The 17,557-nt window shown below is 49.1% G+C and overlaps 7 protein-coding genes across 7 annotated transcripts in view; 4 read left to right on the plus strand and 3 right to left on the minus strand.

Moving 5' to 3' along the window:
* Pmar_PMAR007223 (hypothetical protein) overlaps positions 1 to 1,016 on the minus strand; it is a gene marked incomplete at both ends in the record, with an annotated part of 1,345 nt that extends 329 nt beyond the window's left edge. Inside the window, one exon of the mRNA XM_002766081.1 lies at positions 36 to 1,016. Within this exon, the coding sequence (XP_002766127.1) occupies positions 36 to 1,016 (981 nt within the window). The remainder of the gene's footprint in view (positions 1 to 35) is intronic.
* Positions 1,017 to 4,849: 3,833 nt separating this feature from the next.
* Pmar_PMAR007224 (hypothetical protein) lies at positions 4,850 to 6,371 on the minus strand (the record flags this gene model as incomplete). The annotated part of the gene is made up of 4 exons (XM_002766082.1): positions 4,850 to 4,969; positions 5,013 to 5,974; positions 6,025 to 6,127; positions 6,309 to 6,371. 4 exons carry the CDS (start codon positions 6,369 to 6,371, stop codon positions 4,850 to 4,852), a joined length of 1,248 nt encoding a protein of 415 aa, XP_002766128.1.
* Positions 6,372 to 7,578: 1,207 nt separating this feature from the next.
* On the minus strand, positions 7,579 to 9,628 carry Pmar_PMAR007225 (Palmitoyltransferase PFA3, putative; the record flags this gene model as incomplete). The annotated part of the gene is made up of 9 exons (XM_002766083.1): positions 9,602 to 9,628; positions 9,482 to 9,553; positions 9,289 to 9,435; positions 9,173 to 9,239; positions 9,034 to 9,126; positions 8,748 to 8,823; positions 8,471 to 8,578; positions 7,792 to 7,927; positions 7,579 to 7,743 (listed from the first exon to the last, which is right to left on the minus strand). The coding sequence occupies exons 3-9, from the start codon at positions 9,307 to 9,309 to the stop codon at positions 7,579 to 7,581; spliced, it is 666 nt and encodes a 221-aa protein (XP_002766129.1). The 5' UTR covers positions 9,310 to 9,435; positions 9,482 to 9,553; positions 9,602 to 9,628.
* Positions 9,629 to 10,589: 961 nt separating this feature from the next.
* Pmar_PMAR007226 (hypothetical protein) lies at positions 10,590 to 11,300 on the plus strand (the record flags this gene model as incomplete). The annotated part of the gene is made up of 4 exons (XM_002766084.1): positions 10,590 to 10,638; positions 10,682 to 10,845; positions 10,933 to 11,214; positions 11,268 to 11,300. The coding sequence occupies 4 exons, from the start codon at positions 10,590 to 10,592 to the stop codon at positions 11,298 to 11,300; spliced, it is 528 nt and encodes a 175-aa protein (XP_002766130.1).
* Positions 11,301 to 11,909: 609 nt separating this feature from the next.
* Pmar_PMAR007227 (hypothetical protein) lies at positions 11,910 to 13,430 on the plus strand (the record flags this gene model as incomplete). The annotated part of the gene is made up of 1 exon (XM_002766085.1): positions 11,910 to 13,430. One exon carries the CDS (start codon positions 11,910 to 11,912, stop codon positions 13,428 to 13,430), a length of 1,521 nt encoding a protein of 506 aa, XP_002766131.1.
* Positions 13,431 to 14,249: 819 nt separating this feature from the next.
* Positions 14,250 to 15,770, plus strand: Pmar_PMAR007228 (hypothetical protein; the record flags this gene model as incomplete). The annotated part of the gene is made up of 1 exon (XM_002766086.1): positions 14,250 to 15,770. One exon carries the CDS (start codon positions 14,250 to 14,252, stop codon positions 15,768 to 15,770), a length of 1,521 nt encoding a protein of 506 aa, XP_002766132.1.
* Positions 15,771 to 15,932: 162 nt separating this feature from the next.
* On the plus strand, positions 15,933 to 17,501 carry Pmar_PMAR007229 (conserved hypothetical protein; the record flags this gene model as incomplete). The annotated part of the gene is made up of 1 exon (XM_002766087.1): positions 15,933 to 17,501. The coding sequence occupies one exon, from the start codon at positions 15,933 to 15,935 to the stop codon at positions 17,499 to 17,501; it is 1,569 nt and encodes a 522-aa protein (XP_002766133.1).
* Between the last annotated feature and the right edge of the window lie 56 nt (positions 17,502 to 17,557).

Raw genomic sequence — 17,557 nt, forward strand, 5'->3', positions numbered from 1 at the left:
TTGACAACTATCGGAACCCGAGCCTGTCCTATCACGCAGATGGAGCCTAGCGACCCAGCCGATTCGAGCTTCTTGAGCCCCCTAGCTGGTGTCACTTTGAAGCCCATAATGCTCGCCGACGAGGATGATATTAATGTCAGATCCGAACCAGAGTCGACCAGCAGTTCTACTGGTAGAATTCGGCCGGATGAACCGGTAGCAGAAGCTTTGATGACGCGTAGGCCTTCATGAGCAGAGTCAACGGAGCGTGCCATGAACGTCGATTGGACGGCCTTTGGGACGGTCTCTTGCCCGTCCCCTTGCCCTTTCGATGCCTTGGCTGCTGCAGCTTCAGCTTGGCGCTGACGATACCAGTCCGGAACCAAGTGAGCGTTCGCAGGGTTCTTCCAGCAGCGCGCGTCGTCGTGCTTATTCGCCCCTCTGTACCTTCGAGTAGCACAGTAGGAGCATCCAGATTTGCCATCCTTCGAGTTACCTCCACCAGCCGAATTGTCCCTTCCCACAAGGGGTTCTTTGACCTCCTTGGCTCCAGGATTATGCGACTGGGGGGCCTGACCGGGGGGCATAGGCATCCGCTTGTTCGAGAGGGCCTTGCGGGCGTTTCCATCCGATTTAGATGAGAGTTTAGATTCATGATATAGGGCCGCGTCCCGAGCCTTCTCTAAGGGCAGCTTAGACAGCAGATGTCCACAGCTGGTTTCTAGAGGTGCCTTTATCTCAGGGAGCAGTCCCCCAACGAACTTGGCAGAGACAAATGGCAAGGGTAAGGTGACGCCGGACACACGAGAGAAGAGCAACCATTCACTCTTAATGCGGGCATAATATTCGTCAACCTTCTCGCCAGTATTCTGTTTGAGACTCTCCCAGCGTTCGCTGGCCTTCTCCGATGTATCAGTTTCGAGAAACCGAGAGTCGAGGTACCCCCACACAGCAGACGGAGCCGGTTGGGCTGTCCCAAGATGTGTGATAAGTTCGGACCTCAAGCTCTTCCCGATGTGCCGGAAGAGGAAGAGCATGCAGTCTCGCTCGTTATCGATACCATAGAACCTGATTGACGTCTGCACACCACCCTTGAAGGCAGAGTAGGGTGTGGCCGACGTCGGACCTTCGAATTCTGTATATTCAAGTGGGAGTTTGAACACGTTCAGAGGAGCCTGCCTTCGGGAGTGCGAAGCCGTGGACGATGGTTCTCCATCGCCAGTGGGACTTACTGCTCCTGCGATGGAAGGTGAACGATGTGTGGCCGAGCCTGCGCCCCCCATAGCAGTGTCAGCAATGAGGGCTTCGAATAGGGCGTCGAAGTAGTCGCGATCGTTGCCCAGCTCGATGCTACGCACCAACCGGTACTTCCTCTTAGTAGATATGACCGCGAGAGCACTCGCTAACCAAAGCAGCGACTACTGGGCATCCCATGTACCAGCCCTGCATGAAGCACCATGCTTAAGATCGCCCTTGCGAAGTCCAAGGGTGCCTGAGCAGCCGCTGGACTCCCGCTGCCTTCAACCCCCGCGTCATTGGATACCATGGCCGAGGCCCAGTTAGAGACGAATGCCCTAACCCCTCTCAGGGGTATGGCTTCGAGCTCCAAGAGCCTGGCCAGGAGATAATCCATCTGGGCCGAGGATATCAGGCTAGGGTCGAAATCAAGTGAGAATGATTTAAAACCAGGACCAAGAATAAGAGATGTTCTCCATTTCCTAATCTCTGTAGCGTCTTGGGGCTCAAGTATGGTTCTTCCAGGGTGTGATGTGAGTGGAAATTCAGCACGATGTTCTGTGTTTGGAAATTTCAAGGTGGAAATTTCCGGAATTTCCAGGAAATTTCCGCCAAGGTGCTTCCGGGCTTCTGCGCTAGCGCGCAGTCGGGATCGAGGAAGTACGAGAGAAGCAAGATCATGAGTTGGAGAGTCCTTTCGTGGGTCCATGCGTTACATTGTCGATTGCGTGTCGCGTTCAGTTCGGGAGCCAATGATGACTCGAAAGGGATGTAGGTGCATCAATCACGATCATGACTGACGATCCGTCAAAGCAGCTTTGTGAGAGACAGGTTTTCGCTCTCGAAAGACCTCGTTTTTGGGTGGTCGAATTCTGTTCAGTTTCTCGAAGAAATCTGGTTTATCCATGTCTTTGAAGGCTTTCCTGTTATATTGCCTATCTCTTAATGGCACTTTCGTCGCGTAGGAGAAGCTCTGTCTTCGACCCCCGACCACATTACCTGGTGAAAACTCGGGCTGAGCTTGGCCTCCTAGCGCTGTAGTACAGGTGCTGTAGTACAGAAGCGAAGTATTACTTGCCAAGTAACTAGGTTACTGTAACCCCAAGTTGAACTTCAATACTTGAACTTAGTTCAAGTTCAAGTTCACCTTGCTTCAAGTTGTTTCAAGTGGCACCTCATGACGCACGACGAACGTGGCGGTCCAGTGGATGATGAACTCGACATGGAAATGCTTGGGATCAAAAGTATATCTCGTATTACTTATCATGGTATGAATTACTTTGCAGTTGCATCTCCGAGCGTTACAGGCGAGCGAGAAAATAGATGCGCTCGACGGAGCGAGGTGAATTGCCATGAATCGCCATGCGAAGACTTGTAAGCGCTCGCCTTGATGATCGATTCCAGCCGTTGGGGCTTTTACGCACAACAACCAGTTCTGAGCATCACTACGATACTCTATCTATGCGGAGAGCTATTCTTAATGCAGAACGAGCTTTTTTATAAACGAAACGTGCGTAGAGATCAGTAAATAGCCATTTTTGTTAGATTTCCTGGAAATTCAAGGGTCGTGGAAATTTTTCCGAAATTTCCTTCGGAAATTTCAGGAATGGAAATTGGCACTTGCAAAAATCACACCCTGGGTTCTTCCCAGTGACAACTCAGGATCATTTGAGGGTTCGGAGTCATTCATTAGGAAATGAGGGTGATAATATCTGATACCGATGTCATATGAATCAATAAGTTTGACCGAAAAGAATAATGGGCAATCCGTGAGGCTTCCAAAGCACAAGCAATGAGCAATGGGGCACGCACACACATAGCCTGATCGATTGTGTTCGGGCGACGACGACCTAAGTAGTCGCACGCACGCGAGAGCAGCCTCAGCACAGAGACCTTCCTAAGAGCGGAACGCTGTACCCCCAAGGGCATTTGTCAAGCTACCATGATTAACCATGTTGTATATGATCAGAATATAGACTATATTGTGTTCATATGAGTTGATAGCCCAATGCCCTACTGAGTTCTCCTCCTCTTCCCCAACTGAACCACACTTACATGACTCTGTTCACGCTGCAGGATCCTATGACTGTTCGCTAATGATACCTTACATGCTCCACGGAATAGGAGTCTACCATTTGGTGAATTCTGATCGATTACCCTGTGCTTTGCTATACGAAAACTCTGCAACCTGAGGGGAATACCATTCAGAAATTGTAAGTGGCGAATTCTGATTCCGTTAGTGAACAACCCTCGTTATTACATATCGATTTTGAATTCTATTAGACTCTAACTCGATGCTTTTATCCACGCATCTCTAACTACTAGTGATCACCGACACGCGCCACGAAATACCCCCACCCCCTACATCGCACAATCCTTCCATCCCCCCTTGCAACTACTATCATACAAATGGAAAACCTATAAATGATCAACAATTTGGCCCATACCACACCATTGTCAAATCCTCCTACAGTTTAGGTGTAGTTGGGGAGTATGCACTTGGTCGACCACATGTGTTGGTGATATTATGTGAATTCTGATAAAATTTCGAAGGCTTCATGTACACTTCTAGCTGAATCCATATGTGAAGTTGTATCAGTGAGGAAGCTCCTGAGCTCAGTTGAGGAAAGCGATTGATGTAACTTGACAGAAAATTGGGAATATTTATTCTCACATTTTTCCCGTATGGTACGTCTGAAGCGAAACACTCCCGGACCAACACTAAGCTGCATGCCAGAGGTTAACTGTACGTGAATGTCAAGGTGGAGAGTTTACTGTAAAGTGGATGCTGATAGGAACCTGTATGAGAACCTCATATTAATTTCCATCATTTCGAATAGTCCTTCATCATTAACAATAGTCTGATGTTGCGGACCTTCAAGCCAACTAGGTTCGACAACACGGCAAAGGAAACGTACAAGGAGAGATACCGCATATCCGAAATAGGAAATTGGAAATTGCGGAGCACTGTTATGAAGGGCCTCGCAGTTATGGGAGAGGTAGTTCAGCATGAAAGTCCGGGGAAAAGAGACAGGGAAAGTGATAAACTCCACGTGCAACGATGAAGACGAAATTTCACCTAGTATTATTCCGGTCACCGAGGGCGAAAATTTTCACTTTTGTATATTTTTTTCTGAACCGTTTCGATCCTCGAAATCCGGACGAGCATTCAAAGGAAGCGTACCTACATTCCGTCTATACACCCCTTATAGAACTGAAACCAAAAGCCTGCTATTCACAAATGATGTTTTGCATGATACATGGTTGTCCCCTCAAAAGGGATCTGCATCGAATACATCCCTGTGCTTGCTATCACTACTCGCCAGCAACCGATTTTTCGATACCCGAACTTCGACAGTTTTTCGTCCCCTCGGAACGAAATTTGGTAAGTAAAAGTTGGTTGTCCCTGGTATGTCCCTTCCTCTTCCTCCTCCCCCTCCAGTGCGTAGTGGTGACCGCGTGTTGGCTCTGGCCTGTTGAACTAGTTTGTCGAACTTCTCTGCTATACCGAGGCCCTTGGCAACTGGTCTTCTGCCCGTCTCCCCCCACCCATTTGCGGCGACCTCAGTGCTCATCATCATCATTCCCACCCTAGAGGACGAGGAATCCGTATTATTATCATTCGTGTTAACTGTTAGGGCCTCCGTAACAGGCTGGGTTTGGATGCTTTCGGTATCCATTGGGCCTTGAGGAGGATCCAGTGCTTGTTGATCCGTTGGGAGGCCGAGTCGATTCCCATAACGGACGGATTCACCTGCGAGATGGTCCTCCTCGGATGCCAACTCTCTGGCTACTACTCGATCCTCTGCCTCGAACAAGACCGTGTCTGGATGATATTCCCCAATTGTCATCGCTACACCATCACCGATTTGATCTTCGCCCACTGGTCGAGCCTTATCGATACGGTCATAATGTTCAGCCAACACCGCCAAGGCAATCTCCCTATCGTGATCGAAGCCTCGCATCATCCCTCCCTCATCGAAGTGATTATCCTCTCTTGGCTCGTCCCCTCCACCCACAGCCATCAAACAGCCATTCAACAGATGATCATCCTCTTCTCCAGTCGTTATTCCCCCACCCCTTGCTGAGGCCCCTTCCACGTCCTCTCTGGTCCGCCCTCGACCGAGCTCCTTCAGTCTCAACCCCTCCTCCGAGACGGGAGTCCCACCGGCCACCCCTCCCTCAGGCGGCTGCGTACTATCTTCATTATCGTATTCATGGGGGCTCTCAGATATACCTTGCACTCCTCGTGTTTTTATATTAGAAGCTCCTTCACCATTGAGAATGGTTCCTTCTTCTGAGAGGGCCTCCACTCCGTCACTGGTAGATCGATCCTGGATATTCTCGTCAATTGGAGTAAGAGTAGACATAGTGTTGGCCAAGAGGTCAGCAACAAGAGCATTGGCCACCGAAGCTTCAGCCACTCCCTCGTATTGGTCCTCAGTAGTGGCTGTAATAACACTGAGACCAGCTGAGCTTGATGCTCCTCCACAACATGGACTCTGGTCACCGGACTCCTGCCTCGACCATAGATTTCGAGGAGGATACTCCCGTCTCGAGGAGGGCGGAGCGTTGAAGCTGAACTCGATATCATTCGGGAGGTCCCCTAGCTCCTCGGTGATCTCGAGTAGAGGTGTGGTAGCCTCTGTCCCAGTCTGCACACCAGCCGGTCTACTGCGAGTATGGAAGCCTTGCAGTGTATGTAGTAGCTCCTGATGAGCCTTGGCGACCTGGAGGTACGTTGAACGGTACTGACCACCTGGGAATCATATATCGACGACGACAAGCAACACATGAAGCGGCATTCACCTTCTGCCGAGGGATCATTAGCCTCGAGGGACATGATGCGCTCTCTGGTGTCCATCATGATGCCGTATGCTGCCTCTTCAGGCCTATTCCGTGGCCACGACCCCTAAATCGATACTCTACGACGACACTTTACTACGACCTACCGAGTGATGGGATCTCTGTGGTGGAAACCGAGCCGCCGTTCGATGCTTATCCATTTGCGTGGATGTTCGTCGCTGTCCACCCGGCCGCAGTAGCTGTGCTATTCCCTCCCAGGTAGTGTTCTCAGGTATGGTTCCACTCACTCTATACCCTCTACTGTCACATCTGGCCTTCATCCTTTCCAACACTGTATTGACCTCATCCATCGGGGAAGGGGTCGGGGGTATTTGCAGACTGATTCTGGTCCGCGGCCATTCTTTCCGGAGGTTACTCAATTTACAACAATTACACCATTAACTGCAGCAGCAATCACACCTCGGGTGCTGATAGTGCATAGATCGATCACACCAACGTCCCTAGTGCGGACGAGTTTCTATCCCACTTCGCACCTCGAGTGACCCTACTCCCATATAGACAACGCAACAGCAATGATCACCGAACCCGACACGCTACATGTACGTATGGATCATCCGATGGCCGCCTTCGAGCTCCTCCTGCTCTTAACTGCTAGTCCCCATAAGCCTTCTCAGAACAGCCGCATCATTCTACTGCGAGTCCTTGATATCCTCCACCTAGGATTGTAAGCTCTGTGTGACACAGTAACGAGTCGGTGTTCGCGTCTAGTGCTGGAATAGTCATCAATCACATAATGATGGCTGAGCTCTGCAGGGAGTATCTCGTGGAGAGCAGAGGAGGACACTTTAGAGTGCCTCTTACCAAACGACGATAGTAGGTGTAGTCCAGCTGCCACCATACCTGGCGGACGATGTACAAAAGGAGTGGTACGCACCCTTATACACCACCTACATCTGATGAGATCCACATCTCGGGTGTCATAAAAACCAAACAGCATCGCTCCGCCTCTTCAGATGCCCCCCAGACATTCGCTGATAGGAACTATCACTACCTTGCTCGCTGGTAGACTTGCTTGAGTTCGTCCTATATCGAACTACCTTCATAACCTCTTAATAGCTGATAGGGCAGAGATGGACATCACTACTATTGATAACTACTACCACCACATCCCCGATAAGAGTGTCGATTACATACGCAACACGTAGGGGAAGTAAACTGTGTCATATGTACGGGTAAACTCACTCTGCAAGGTTATCAGAAACCGGGGGAATGTTGTTGTGACGATGAGCCCTTCTGCGGTTGTCTCCTCGCGGAGGTCCTTTAGCACCAATGGTCGGCCAGATGTAGCCATCACAGTTCGGGGCCGGCTGAAAATAACAAATCTTCATAATTTCGTGGCGCGTGACAACTCACCTTCGAATTAGCCCACGGTATCATCCACCGGAATGAACAAAAAGTATAGTCTCCAAATACTTGGTGAAAATTTCTGGACCGCCCAAGGTTGAAAGGGTTACTGCAACCGACCACGATGAGCTGCTCTTACCATAACTCGCCATATTACATGAAAAGTGTCCCCTGCTGCTTTGCCAGTCGAGCCTCCTGTACGTTGGACTGGAAATCTATCGTAGTCTGGTTGGTTAACACCAAGTAAGTGTGAAAGCCGAGGAGAGTACCAACCGCAATGGCTATCGCTAGACATATAACGAAGGACATAGCTACTGCCTAAAGAGGAAGAGCCTGGAATCATTTCGCGCGCCACAAAATTATTACTTGTTTATAGCCAATGGAGATGTCCCATCGGGGAGCTCCTCGTGCTGGGAACATCGCCGCATTGAAAGGGTCGAAGAACAGCAGAATGACAAAAAGGCAGCATAACTCTAGGTAGAGTAGGAAGAGGTAAAAGTACCTTGGTGGGGAGGACACGATATATAAAAGGATCACAGTATCTTTGGGGGGGTATGAGATCGAATATATGATATGCAATTGGCATAGTACTGTAACATTAACGTACTACGTAATACACGTAATACACGTAATACATCCGTGTAATATTATGTATTGCAGTTATATAACATACTGGCATATTAGTGAGAAATTTATCGAACTTTCTGCCGTGTAACACACTATCTATCGGTTCGTACCAGGGCTCAGTCAGCAGCTATACCTCTATACTGGCTATTACTCGCCTGATCGAAGGGGTGCTGCGCAAGAAGAAGAAGAAGAGGTGAGAAATTGAAATGTATGTAGTCGTGATCTCCGAATACATGATATTAGATCTCGTCTTAGAATCGGTATCATACTCATGTGATCAACAGCTACCCTTGGGAAAATAAACCCACCAAGACGATGATTTTACCACAGCATGTCCTTCACGATCACTCACTATCCAAAATGGGTATCAGAGAATAAATGTATTCTCCACATACTCCCAATCATAACATCCACCTACTTGTAATTCCGATGCCCTACACAATTGTTCAGCCATGGGCAGTGATGGTCCATCTTCAGTACGCATACTTTACATACTGAACAGTGGTGGGCTCGGGCCGGTTTATATCTAAAGAAAGAGTGCCTACCGCGCCGTGCCACGACATAATTGATCACACACACTAGCAATCGATAACAGGCATGCCTTCCGCCTCATTGTACTATTCATATACGTAATACTACTCGCTACTTGATGATACCACACCTCGAGTACAACAGGGTGCCCCACCCGCAACTACCGGTTGCACTTCCGACACAGCGGAAAGGGAGCCGTCAGAGAGGAGGGTGGAGGGGGCTTTGCTGGGCCGTCATCATCTGAGATCATCACGTGTTGAGACGAAGCGATAACTGATGATGGGAACCGCATAAGCACTGAAGCAGATTTAAGTCATGTGTGCCGCTCTTTTTCCTCGTGAGGAGATGGATTCAGGTAAAGAAAACAAAACGACGAAGATGAACACCCCAGCACGAACCTTTGAGGCCCAACTGAAATGTCGCATTAGAAGTAACTCCCCCAAGACCTACCAGAACTGTCATTATTAGCATATCCTTGATAGACTCTGCCATTCTTGGCCAACCGTAGCTGTAATGCATTCCTAAGGGCAAGCTCTTCGACATCTGAGGAGACACAACTGCCCATTTCACTCGAGACTCCTCAAACTACCGTTCTCGCTCCCGGATGGGGCCTCGGGATCGCACACTGGGGGCACTCCAGGAGAGGTCCCCGCGGCCTGAAACAAGGTGTACACATTCTGATAGAAAAACTGTAAAATTGACTGCCTTGACATAGTTGTATATCATATTGATTAGCAGGAAGAGGCCAATGGCCGTAGCCCCTAACCAGACCCAAGCTGTATTGTAATAGTAGACGATTACCGCGAAGTAGGTGTAGGTACAAAAACCGTATAGGGAGAACGCCAGAAGTATCTTGAGGTCAACATAGCCCTCCTACGATTAGAAAGATATTCCTCACCAAGGCTGGTCCCACCAATTTAATTGATAAATCGAAACACCTTCCCACTTGATATCCAATCCGACTAGGAATCTGAAAAAAGAGACCTCCGGGTGCGGCTTTCAGATATGAATCTCCTACATGCCATAACAGTATGAATGGTGCTTTTAACCAAAGTGGTATGCGAGGTACACGCATAGTATCCCCAAAAATGCCTCTACTATGCAACGCCTTGACGGACATTTTTGGGGCGAGCGAGAATGCTCTTTCTGAGTGTCTCGTCACTCGATTGAACAGCCCCTGTGGATTGACAATTTATAAAGAGGAGACTCGATGGTATTACTACTACTAGGGGAGAGGTCTGAGCTCACTGTAGTGGGTAGAGTAGAGTCTCGAGGAGCAGTGGAGGTACCATATTGAGGAATATTATGATTCGTTTTTTGGGGGTAAAACTACCAGGGACGAACTCTCTTTCGAATGTGATGCCAGTGAGAGGCGACTTCATGATTCTTGACACCATTGAGGAGGTAGGAGGGGGTCCTCTGAGGTAGTGGTAGAGCGACTAAGAAGGGTCTACTACACATCTAAGTTTTACATGTAGTGGGGAAGTTTATTGAGGTTGGACTTATCTTCCGGTGCTCATTATGTGAATGACGTGAGATGTGGGGATTCAACTCACAGTTGTAGCTCCCATACCATAACTTGGTCACTTTCCGAAGAGGTCGCGTTGAGGGATGGGGTCTCTACGTACGTTTATCAGGTATTCGCTAGTCATGGGTAATAGTGTCCTTTCCTCACTATCGGTGGATACACCTTTCCTCCCGACTCCTCAAGACTTAAGTCTTGTACTCCTATCAGACCAAGATCATATATACACCCTGAAATGCCCACAGGAGGTAGTGACAGCTATAAGGGGAGCGTTGGGTCCTGGAGCTATCAAAAGGGATGGGCTCTCAGCTAAGGCGACAGGGCTACAAAAATTCACTTTAACGAGATGGTTGTGGTTGAGCAGCGGGACTGACACTATGAAGACTCGTATGGTTGTTATGAATATTCTTGCGGCAATTGAGGAAGTTGGCTGGGAGGTCGCAGTCGAGGTCGACTTGTCTCGCTCTGGGTTCTTGCGGGGATGGGTTTTGAGACGGCGTTCTGGGTCAGCGCCACGAAGGCATCTTATGGTGGGCTTTCATGATACTGATGATGTGAGGATGTTACTCATAGATGACGGTACTAGAGTTAATGCAGTCCAAGATGCGATTCGGGAGGGTATTTCGAGGGCATGGAAAATATCCAAAGAGTCTGAGTATGGTGGTTCGTACGAATTCAAGTTGTCGGGTAACCCTTTCTGTGCTAGTGGGGAATCCACGGTAGCAGTCCGAGAGATGGTACTTGGAATATGTGACCAGCTCGAGCGGGCTCAAGGGTATATTTTACACAATTCATTTATATTATCGACTCGTAAGGGATCTCAGGCTAGTTTGGTATTCAAGACTCTATCTGATAACGGTAGTGACCCTCGTAGTAGAAGGCTAGGAAGCTACCTGGGGGTGAGTCTTAATGATGGGGATGATATAAGGCTGGTTATGGCCCCTGGCCAAGAGATGGATTTCGTGGCGCGTGACGAAATCGGTCGAGCTATTGTTGAAGCGTGGCCCAGAGGTATCCAGAGGCAGGGTATGTATGGAGGTAGTTATGAGTGGAAGCTGAAAGGATATCCATGGCTGGCTGATGGTATCGATACAGTTGATGCTAGAGTATTGGTGGGGAGAATAATCGGAATAATGTATTCACTGGGATTCGAACTCAGGTCTGGAGTCGATTGCAGCGGGAAAATCGCTGACCTGTCCTTCATGGTATTTCGCAAGCCTCCGATGGCCCTACGAATTCTCCCACCTCCACCAGTCCTCTGCCTGTCATTTCACAGGCAAGACCGAGTCAGATTATCAAGTACCGACTCTATGGTGGTCCAGGAAGTATCCTCGCGCGTGCGTGCAAGCTTGGCCCCTCCCAGCTTGTCAGTAGATGTGGTCCAAAGTTCGCGTTGGTACGGTAGATCATTTGAGCTAGAGTTATATGGATTGCCGTTTCAAGGCATAGTTAGCTCTCGAACCGCTCTGGCTGCCGGGTTGATTCTCCTGACTATAGTAGATGCTTTGAATGAGTTGGGCTGGGAGGTGAAGGCATCTCTTGACATATCGGGTAAAGTGAGGCATCGGACTCGGAAGGATCGTCCTAATGAAACTGAGAAGCAGGACCTATCGTCGTTATACTTTCTCAAAGCGCATTCCGCGTGAATTTTTCAACCTTGTATTGTCTTAGTAACCTGGGTACACCTCGTTCGTGCCCCGTGTAGGTTTCACTTTATTCTTTTACATCATGAAACAGTGATACATTCGTTCAGTGTTTAGCAAGAGGTCCTGTTCTATCGCATGTAGTTATTTCTCATTGAATGGGTTGCGTCTGTTGCAGCGGTCTGGAAGGGCTGTACGAGCCCCAACCGGACAAGACTACCCCTCAGGGTCTTTGTGCGATTGCCCTCTGTGGTCTAGGGGCACTCTACACTCTAAAGTGTCCGGAAGAGGTCAAACAAGCGGTTCGGAACGCTCTCGGGAGAAAGCATCTGAAGAGTGATGGGCCGTCCATTAAAGCTAAGGGCCTGTACAAGTTCAAGCTGGGGGGCTGGCTGTGGATGGCTAATGGGGTAAAGACTGTGGAGGTCCGCAGGGTGGTATTGAGCTTGATAGAAGAGTTGGAAAAAGTTCGCTGGGAGATCGTTGAGAGCGTGGACATGTCCAGATCCGGGTACCTCCAAATGTTAATTTTGAGGCGCAGTGACGATGATTTCGAGAGGGGTCGCCGCAAGAACTTCCTGGTTGGCCTACATGGTAGTGACGATCTCCGTTTTATATGTGATGATGAGCCTACCCGAGTGCATGCGATTACTGAAGCTGCTCGGCTCGGTATTGAATCGTCTTGGAAGATTTCCAGAGAAAGCGAGTATGGCGGAGCTCATCAGTTTGTGTTGAATAAACGACCTTTCGGAACGCTGGGCGCGAACGGCGAGGATTCTGTCAAGATCAGGAGGATGCTGGTGGCGATGTGCGCTCAGATAGAGAAGGCTACGGGCTATCGCTTGGCGAAGTCGTTAAACTTATCGGCAGGCCAGGCAAGCAAGTCAAGTATGATCTTTCGGTATTATGAGGACTCGAGGGATTGCGGTGAAGTTACCTACGTTGGTCTCAGCCTGAATGACATAGATGATGTGCGGTTGATAAGCCCGCCATGGGACTCTGTGGACGAGACTATAAAAGATACCCTCCGCAAGGCGATTGTGGAAGCCTGGCCCAAGGGCATCCAGAAAGAGAGGATGTACGGCGAGGCTTATGAATGGAAACTGTCTGGGCGGCCCTGGGATGCATATGGCACTGATACTGTCGATTCGAGAATCTTGGTTGGGAGAATGTTGAAGGGGATGTGGTCGCTGGGATTCGAACTCCTGCCTAAAATTGACTGCAGTGGTAAGCTAGCCGATATGTCCTTAATGGTATTCAGAAGGCCTCGACAAGGCAATGTTCCTCTGCCTCCTAACGAGCCCGTGCTGGGGGTCTCTCTACATGATACTGACGATATCAGGATAACGTGCACGGACGAGACGGTGGTAGATAACCTCGAGGGGTTTGTGCGGAATGCTATGATGAGACCGGCTCTATCTGCTGACCCTGTCAAGCGTTTCGGTCGCTACGGCCGATCCTTGCAGATGAAGTTGAATGGCTGCCCCTTCCATACGTGCACTAATTCCCATAATGCTCTCTACTGTGGTACTGTCCTATTGGCTTTAGTTGATCTTCTGTATCAGCAAGGATGGGTCTTGAGGACAGCGCCTGACGTATCTAGGAAGTACTATGCTGATGATAAGAAGCAGTATAAGCTTGATACTGCTACCATGTATTTCACGAAAGCTCGTACCTAGTGTTCCCTTTGGTGTGACAGGCATTGAATCCCTGTGATTTCATGTGATGGCGGGCAATGAATTTATAGATGTCCATATTAATGCAGCAGCTTGAAGCGTGTTTCGTTAGTTCGGATGAATATACTGCATTTGGCAAGTCCAGCTCAGTATTCCTTCACCTATGGAAACTCTCGCCGACTCTCCGGTATCGACATGAGCCAGCCTAAGATCAGCTGTTCGTTCTAGTCGCGGTATGGCATATCTGCCCCAAGTAAGATTGGCTATACTAATAGCGAAATTGATCTCTACTGTTAGTCGAGATTGGCCTTGCTCCGGTGGGGAGAATCGTTCGGGTCGTCTTATGCTGTGAGGTTGCGGAATTAATTGCACTGAGTAATATCTTGGGGTGGCATAGTTGCCCCGCTTGAAGGGAATAATCGCACTGAGGCATATGTTGGGGTAATAAGGATGCCCCGCCTCGAGGAATTGAATCTATTGAGACCTATATGAGGGCATAGTTGCCTTACTCGAACAAATTGATTGTGCCGATGTGCATATTGGGGTGGCATAGTTGCCCCACCTAGAGGAATACGTATCGGATGAGATGGGGCATTGGAGTAAGGAGGATCGTCCTAATTAAACCAGGACGCAGTACGCCTCTTGGGGGAGTGCCCCTTCAAATGGGCGCCTCCTAGTTAACTTCTTATTCTTATTCATCTGACTGTATCTGCTTCATCGTTGGGGCTAGTCTTATCAGATTCTGGAACTGTCTTTTCTATAGCATTCCTCTAGTGTTCGACGACGGGCTTTATTTCATTGGTTGTAGTTAATTTTTGTTACATGGGTTCGGTCTGTTGCGGCGGCTTGAAGGGGCTGTACGAACCGTCCCCGGACAGGACTACCTCTCAGGGCCTTTGTGTCATTGCTCTGTGTGGTTTCAAAGCACTGTATACTTTGAAGTGTCCGGAAGAGGTTAAACAAGCCGTCCGGAATGCCTTGGGAAAGGAGCATTTGAGGGGAGATGGGCCTTCCACCAAGGCTAAGGGCTTGTATAAGTTCAAGCTCGACAGTTGGTTGTGGATGTCCAATGGCCAGAAGACGGTAGAAGTCCGCCGGATGGTATTAAGATTGATAGAGGAGCTAGATGCAGTGCGCTGGGAGATCCTTGAAGACGTGGACATGTCTAGGTCGGGGTATCTTCGAATGTTAGTTTTGAGGCGTAGTGACTCTGATATTGAGAGGCCTCGTCATAAAGATTTCCTGGTGGGTCTGCATGGCGGTGATAGCATTCGTATCACATGTGATGATGAGCCTGGTCGTGTACATGCGATTACTGAAGCTGTTCGACTCGGTATTGAATCTTCCTGGGAAATCGTCAAGGAAGGAAAGTATGGCGGTGCTCATGAGTTTGTATTGGATGGATGGCCATTTGGCTGCATGGGGACTAAAGTCGAGGATTCTGTGAAAGTTAGGAGGATGCTGGTAGCGATGTGCGCCCAGATAGAGAAGGCTACGGGTTATCGCATGGCGAAGTCGTTGAACTTGTCGGCGGCTACGTCGGGTAAATCCAGTATCATCTTCCGATATCATGACGACGCTAGCAAGCATGGCGAGGTGACCTACGTTGGTGTCAGTCTGAATGATAAAAATGTCGTACGTTTGATAAGCCCCCCATGGGACTCTCTGGATGAGACTGTGGAAGATACTCTCCGCAGTGCGATAGTGGAAGCCTGGCCTAAGGGTATTCAGCAGGAGAGGGTGTATGACGGGGCTTATGAATGGGAGCTAGCCGGGTTGCCCTGGGATGCTCATGGTACCGATTTGGTCGATTCGAGGATCTTGGTGGGGAGGATGTTGAAGGGGATGTGGTCGCTGGGATTCGAACTTTCGCCTAAGATTGACTGCAATGGCAAGCTGGCCGATATGTCCTTAATGGTATTCAGAAGACCTCGACAAGGCAATGTTCCTCTGCCTCCTAACGAGCCCGTGCTGGGGGTCTCCCTACATGATACTGACGATATCAGGATAACGTGCACGGACGAGGCGGTGGTAGATAACCTCGAGGGGTTTGTGCGGAATGCTATGACGAGACCGGCTCTATCTGCTGACCCTGTCAAGCGTTTCGGTCGCTACGGCCGATCCTTGCAGATGAAGCTGGATGGTCGTCCCTTCTGTACACATACTAATGCCCATAATACTTTGTATTGCGGTACTGTGCTTTTGGCCTTATTGGATGTCCTGTATCGACAGGGATGGATTCTGAGGACTTCGCTCGACGTGTCAAGGAAGCAGGTCGGCACCGATAATAGCCAGTCCAAGCTGGATGCTGCTGCTATGTATTTTACGCACACACGTATCTGATGGCCCTTATGGTAAGATACGGTATTCACGGAGTGCATTCTTGAGGCACTTTAATTCGACTCTTCTAAGTGTTCAAATTCGAACTAAAATGATTCGTGTTTCGTTGGTTTGTATGGGTAGGTTTTGTCTCCGATGATCTACAGGATACTATTACCGTCTTAAATGGGCAACAGTTCTCCCGTGGGCGTGTCGATCTTCGGCATCGACACGCGTCAACTCAACCAACTCCGCATCGGTTTCGGTGGGGTTAAAGGATTCCATGATCCCCAGCCCAACACTCCTACTTCCCAATGCTTCTCAGCTCTGGTCCTCGCCCATAATAGTCGTATATATGCGTATAAGTGTCCAGAAGAGGTCTTGGAGGCTGTTCGGAGAGCTGTCGAGAAGAGTCTCATTAAAAAGGATAAGAAATGTAGTAAGGCTGATGGCTTGCACGAATTTGAATTCAATAAGTGGATCTGGGCGGCCCATGGGCAGAGCACAGTGGATGTGAGAAGATATGCTATGAACATCGTGGAGAGCTTGAGGGAAGCTGGTTGGGGTATTTTAGATGATATTGATATGTCCAGGCCATTTTTCGTGCAAGTTTGGGTACTTCATAAAATTGATCAGATGTCAGTTCGCAGTCCCCGGAGGGATATCCTCATCGGCCTTCATGACAAAAACGACTTACGTGTTGTTATGAGTCCTCAGGAAGAGCCTAATCAGCAGTATACGGTTCAGGAGGCTGTGAGGCAAGGTATTGTGAATTCATGGCAAATCAGCAGTGAAACCGACTACAGTGGGGCTTATCAATTCCAGCTGGCTGGCTCCCCCTTCTCTGCTGGTGAAAACCGCACAGTCCCGGCTAGACAGACTCTTCTGGGTGTCCTTACGGAACTGGAACGAAAGGCTGGGTATAGGCACTATAGGAGTCTGATGTTGTCTATGAACCTAGGCTGTAAGTCGAGCCTGCTGCTACGTATACCACCTCCTGATGCTCCGAAGGATAGGGGAACCTATGTGGGTATGCATCTTGATGGTGGCGGTATTATAAGGATATTCCCGAGCCCAGGAGAATTCCTGGATCCCTTCTTACAGCAGGAATTGGGGTTGGTTATTGGGCAGAGTTGGAGCCGTGGGATCAAGTTGGAGGAAGGTCGTGATAATGCTTATGGATGGGAACTGAATGGTCACCCTTGGGAGACGCAGTACGAAGATATGGTTGAGGTGAATATTTTAATGGGGAAAATACTGCAAAAGATGTGGTCGCTGGGATTTGAACTCATGCCCAAGGTTGCCTTCACTGGTAGGCTTGCCGAGACCTCCTTTATGATTTTCCGTAAGCCTAGCGGAGCGATGAGGAAGGCAGAGGAACCGGTCCTCTGTATATCCTTTAATAACATCGATAAGGTTAGGATATGTTCCCCCGACGACGCTCTGGTTGCAGAGTTACAGCCTAGGATTCGCATGGCTTTTTGCCCACCAGAGTTCCCTATCGAGGCGGTCCAAGACCTGGGCAGTTACGGCAGGTCAGCTCAGTTCCAGCTGGTTAAGTCTCCCTTCCACACGTGGATGCCTGGGCCTAAGACCACTATGTACGCGACAGCTGTTCTGCTCACTGTTGTCAACATTATGGCCGAGTTGGGGTGGCACTTGAAGACATCACTGGACCTCTCGAGCCTATGTGTCTTCACCGATAACAGTAAGTACAGGGAGGAACTCTCTTCCCTTTATTTCACAAGGAAGTGAGTCACTGCCTTATGCTTCTGTGGAGGGAAAGGGCAGTCTTTGGTCGATACAGTTTT

Source organism: Perkinsus marinus (assembly GCF_000006405.1).
Source record: "Perkinsus marinus ATCC 50983 genomic scaffold scf_1104296973710, whole genome shotgun sequence".
In the NCBI taxonomy this organism is placed as follows: Eukaryota; Perkinsozoa; order Perkinsida; family Perkinsidae; genus Perkinsus; species Perkinsus marinus.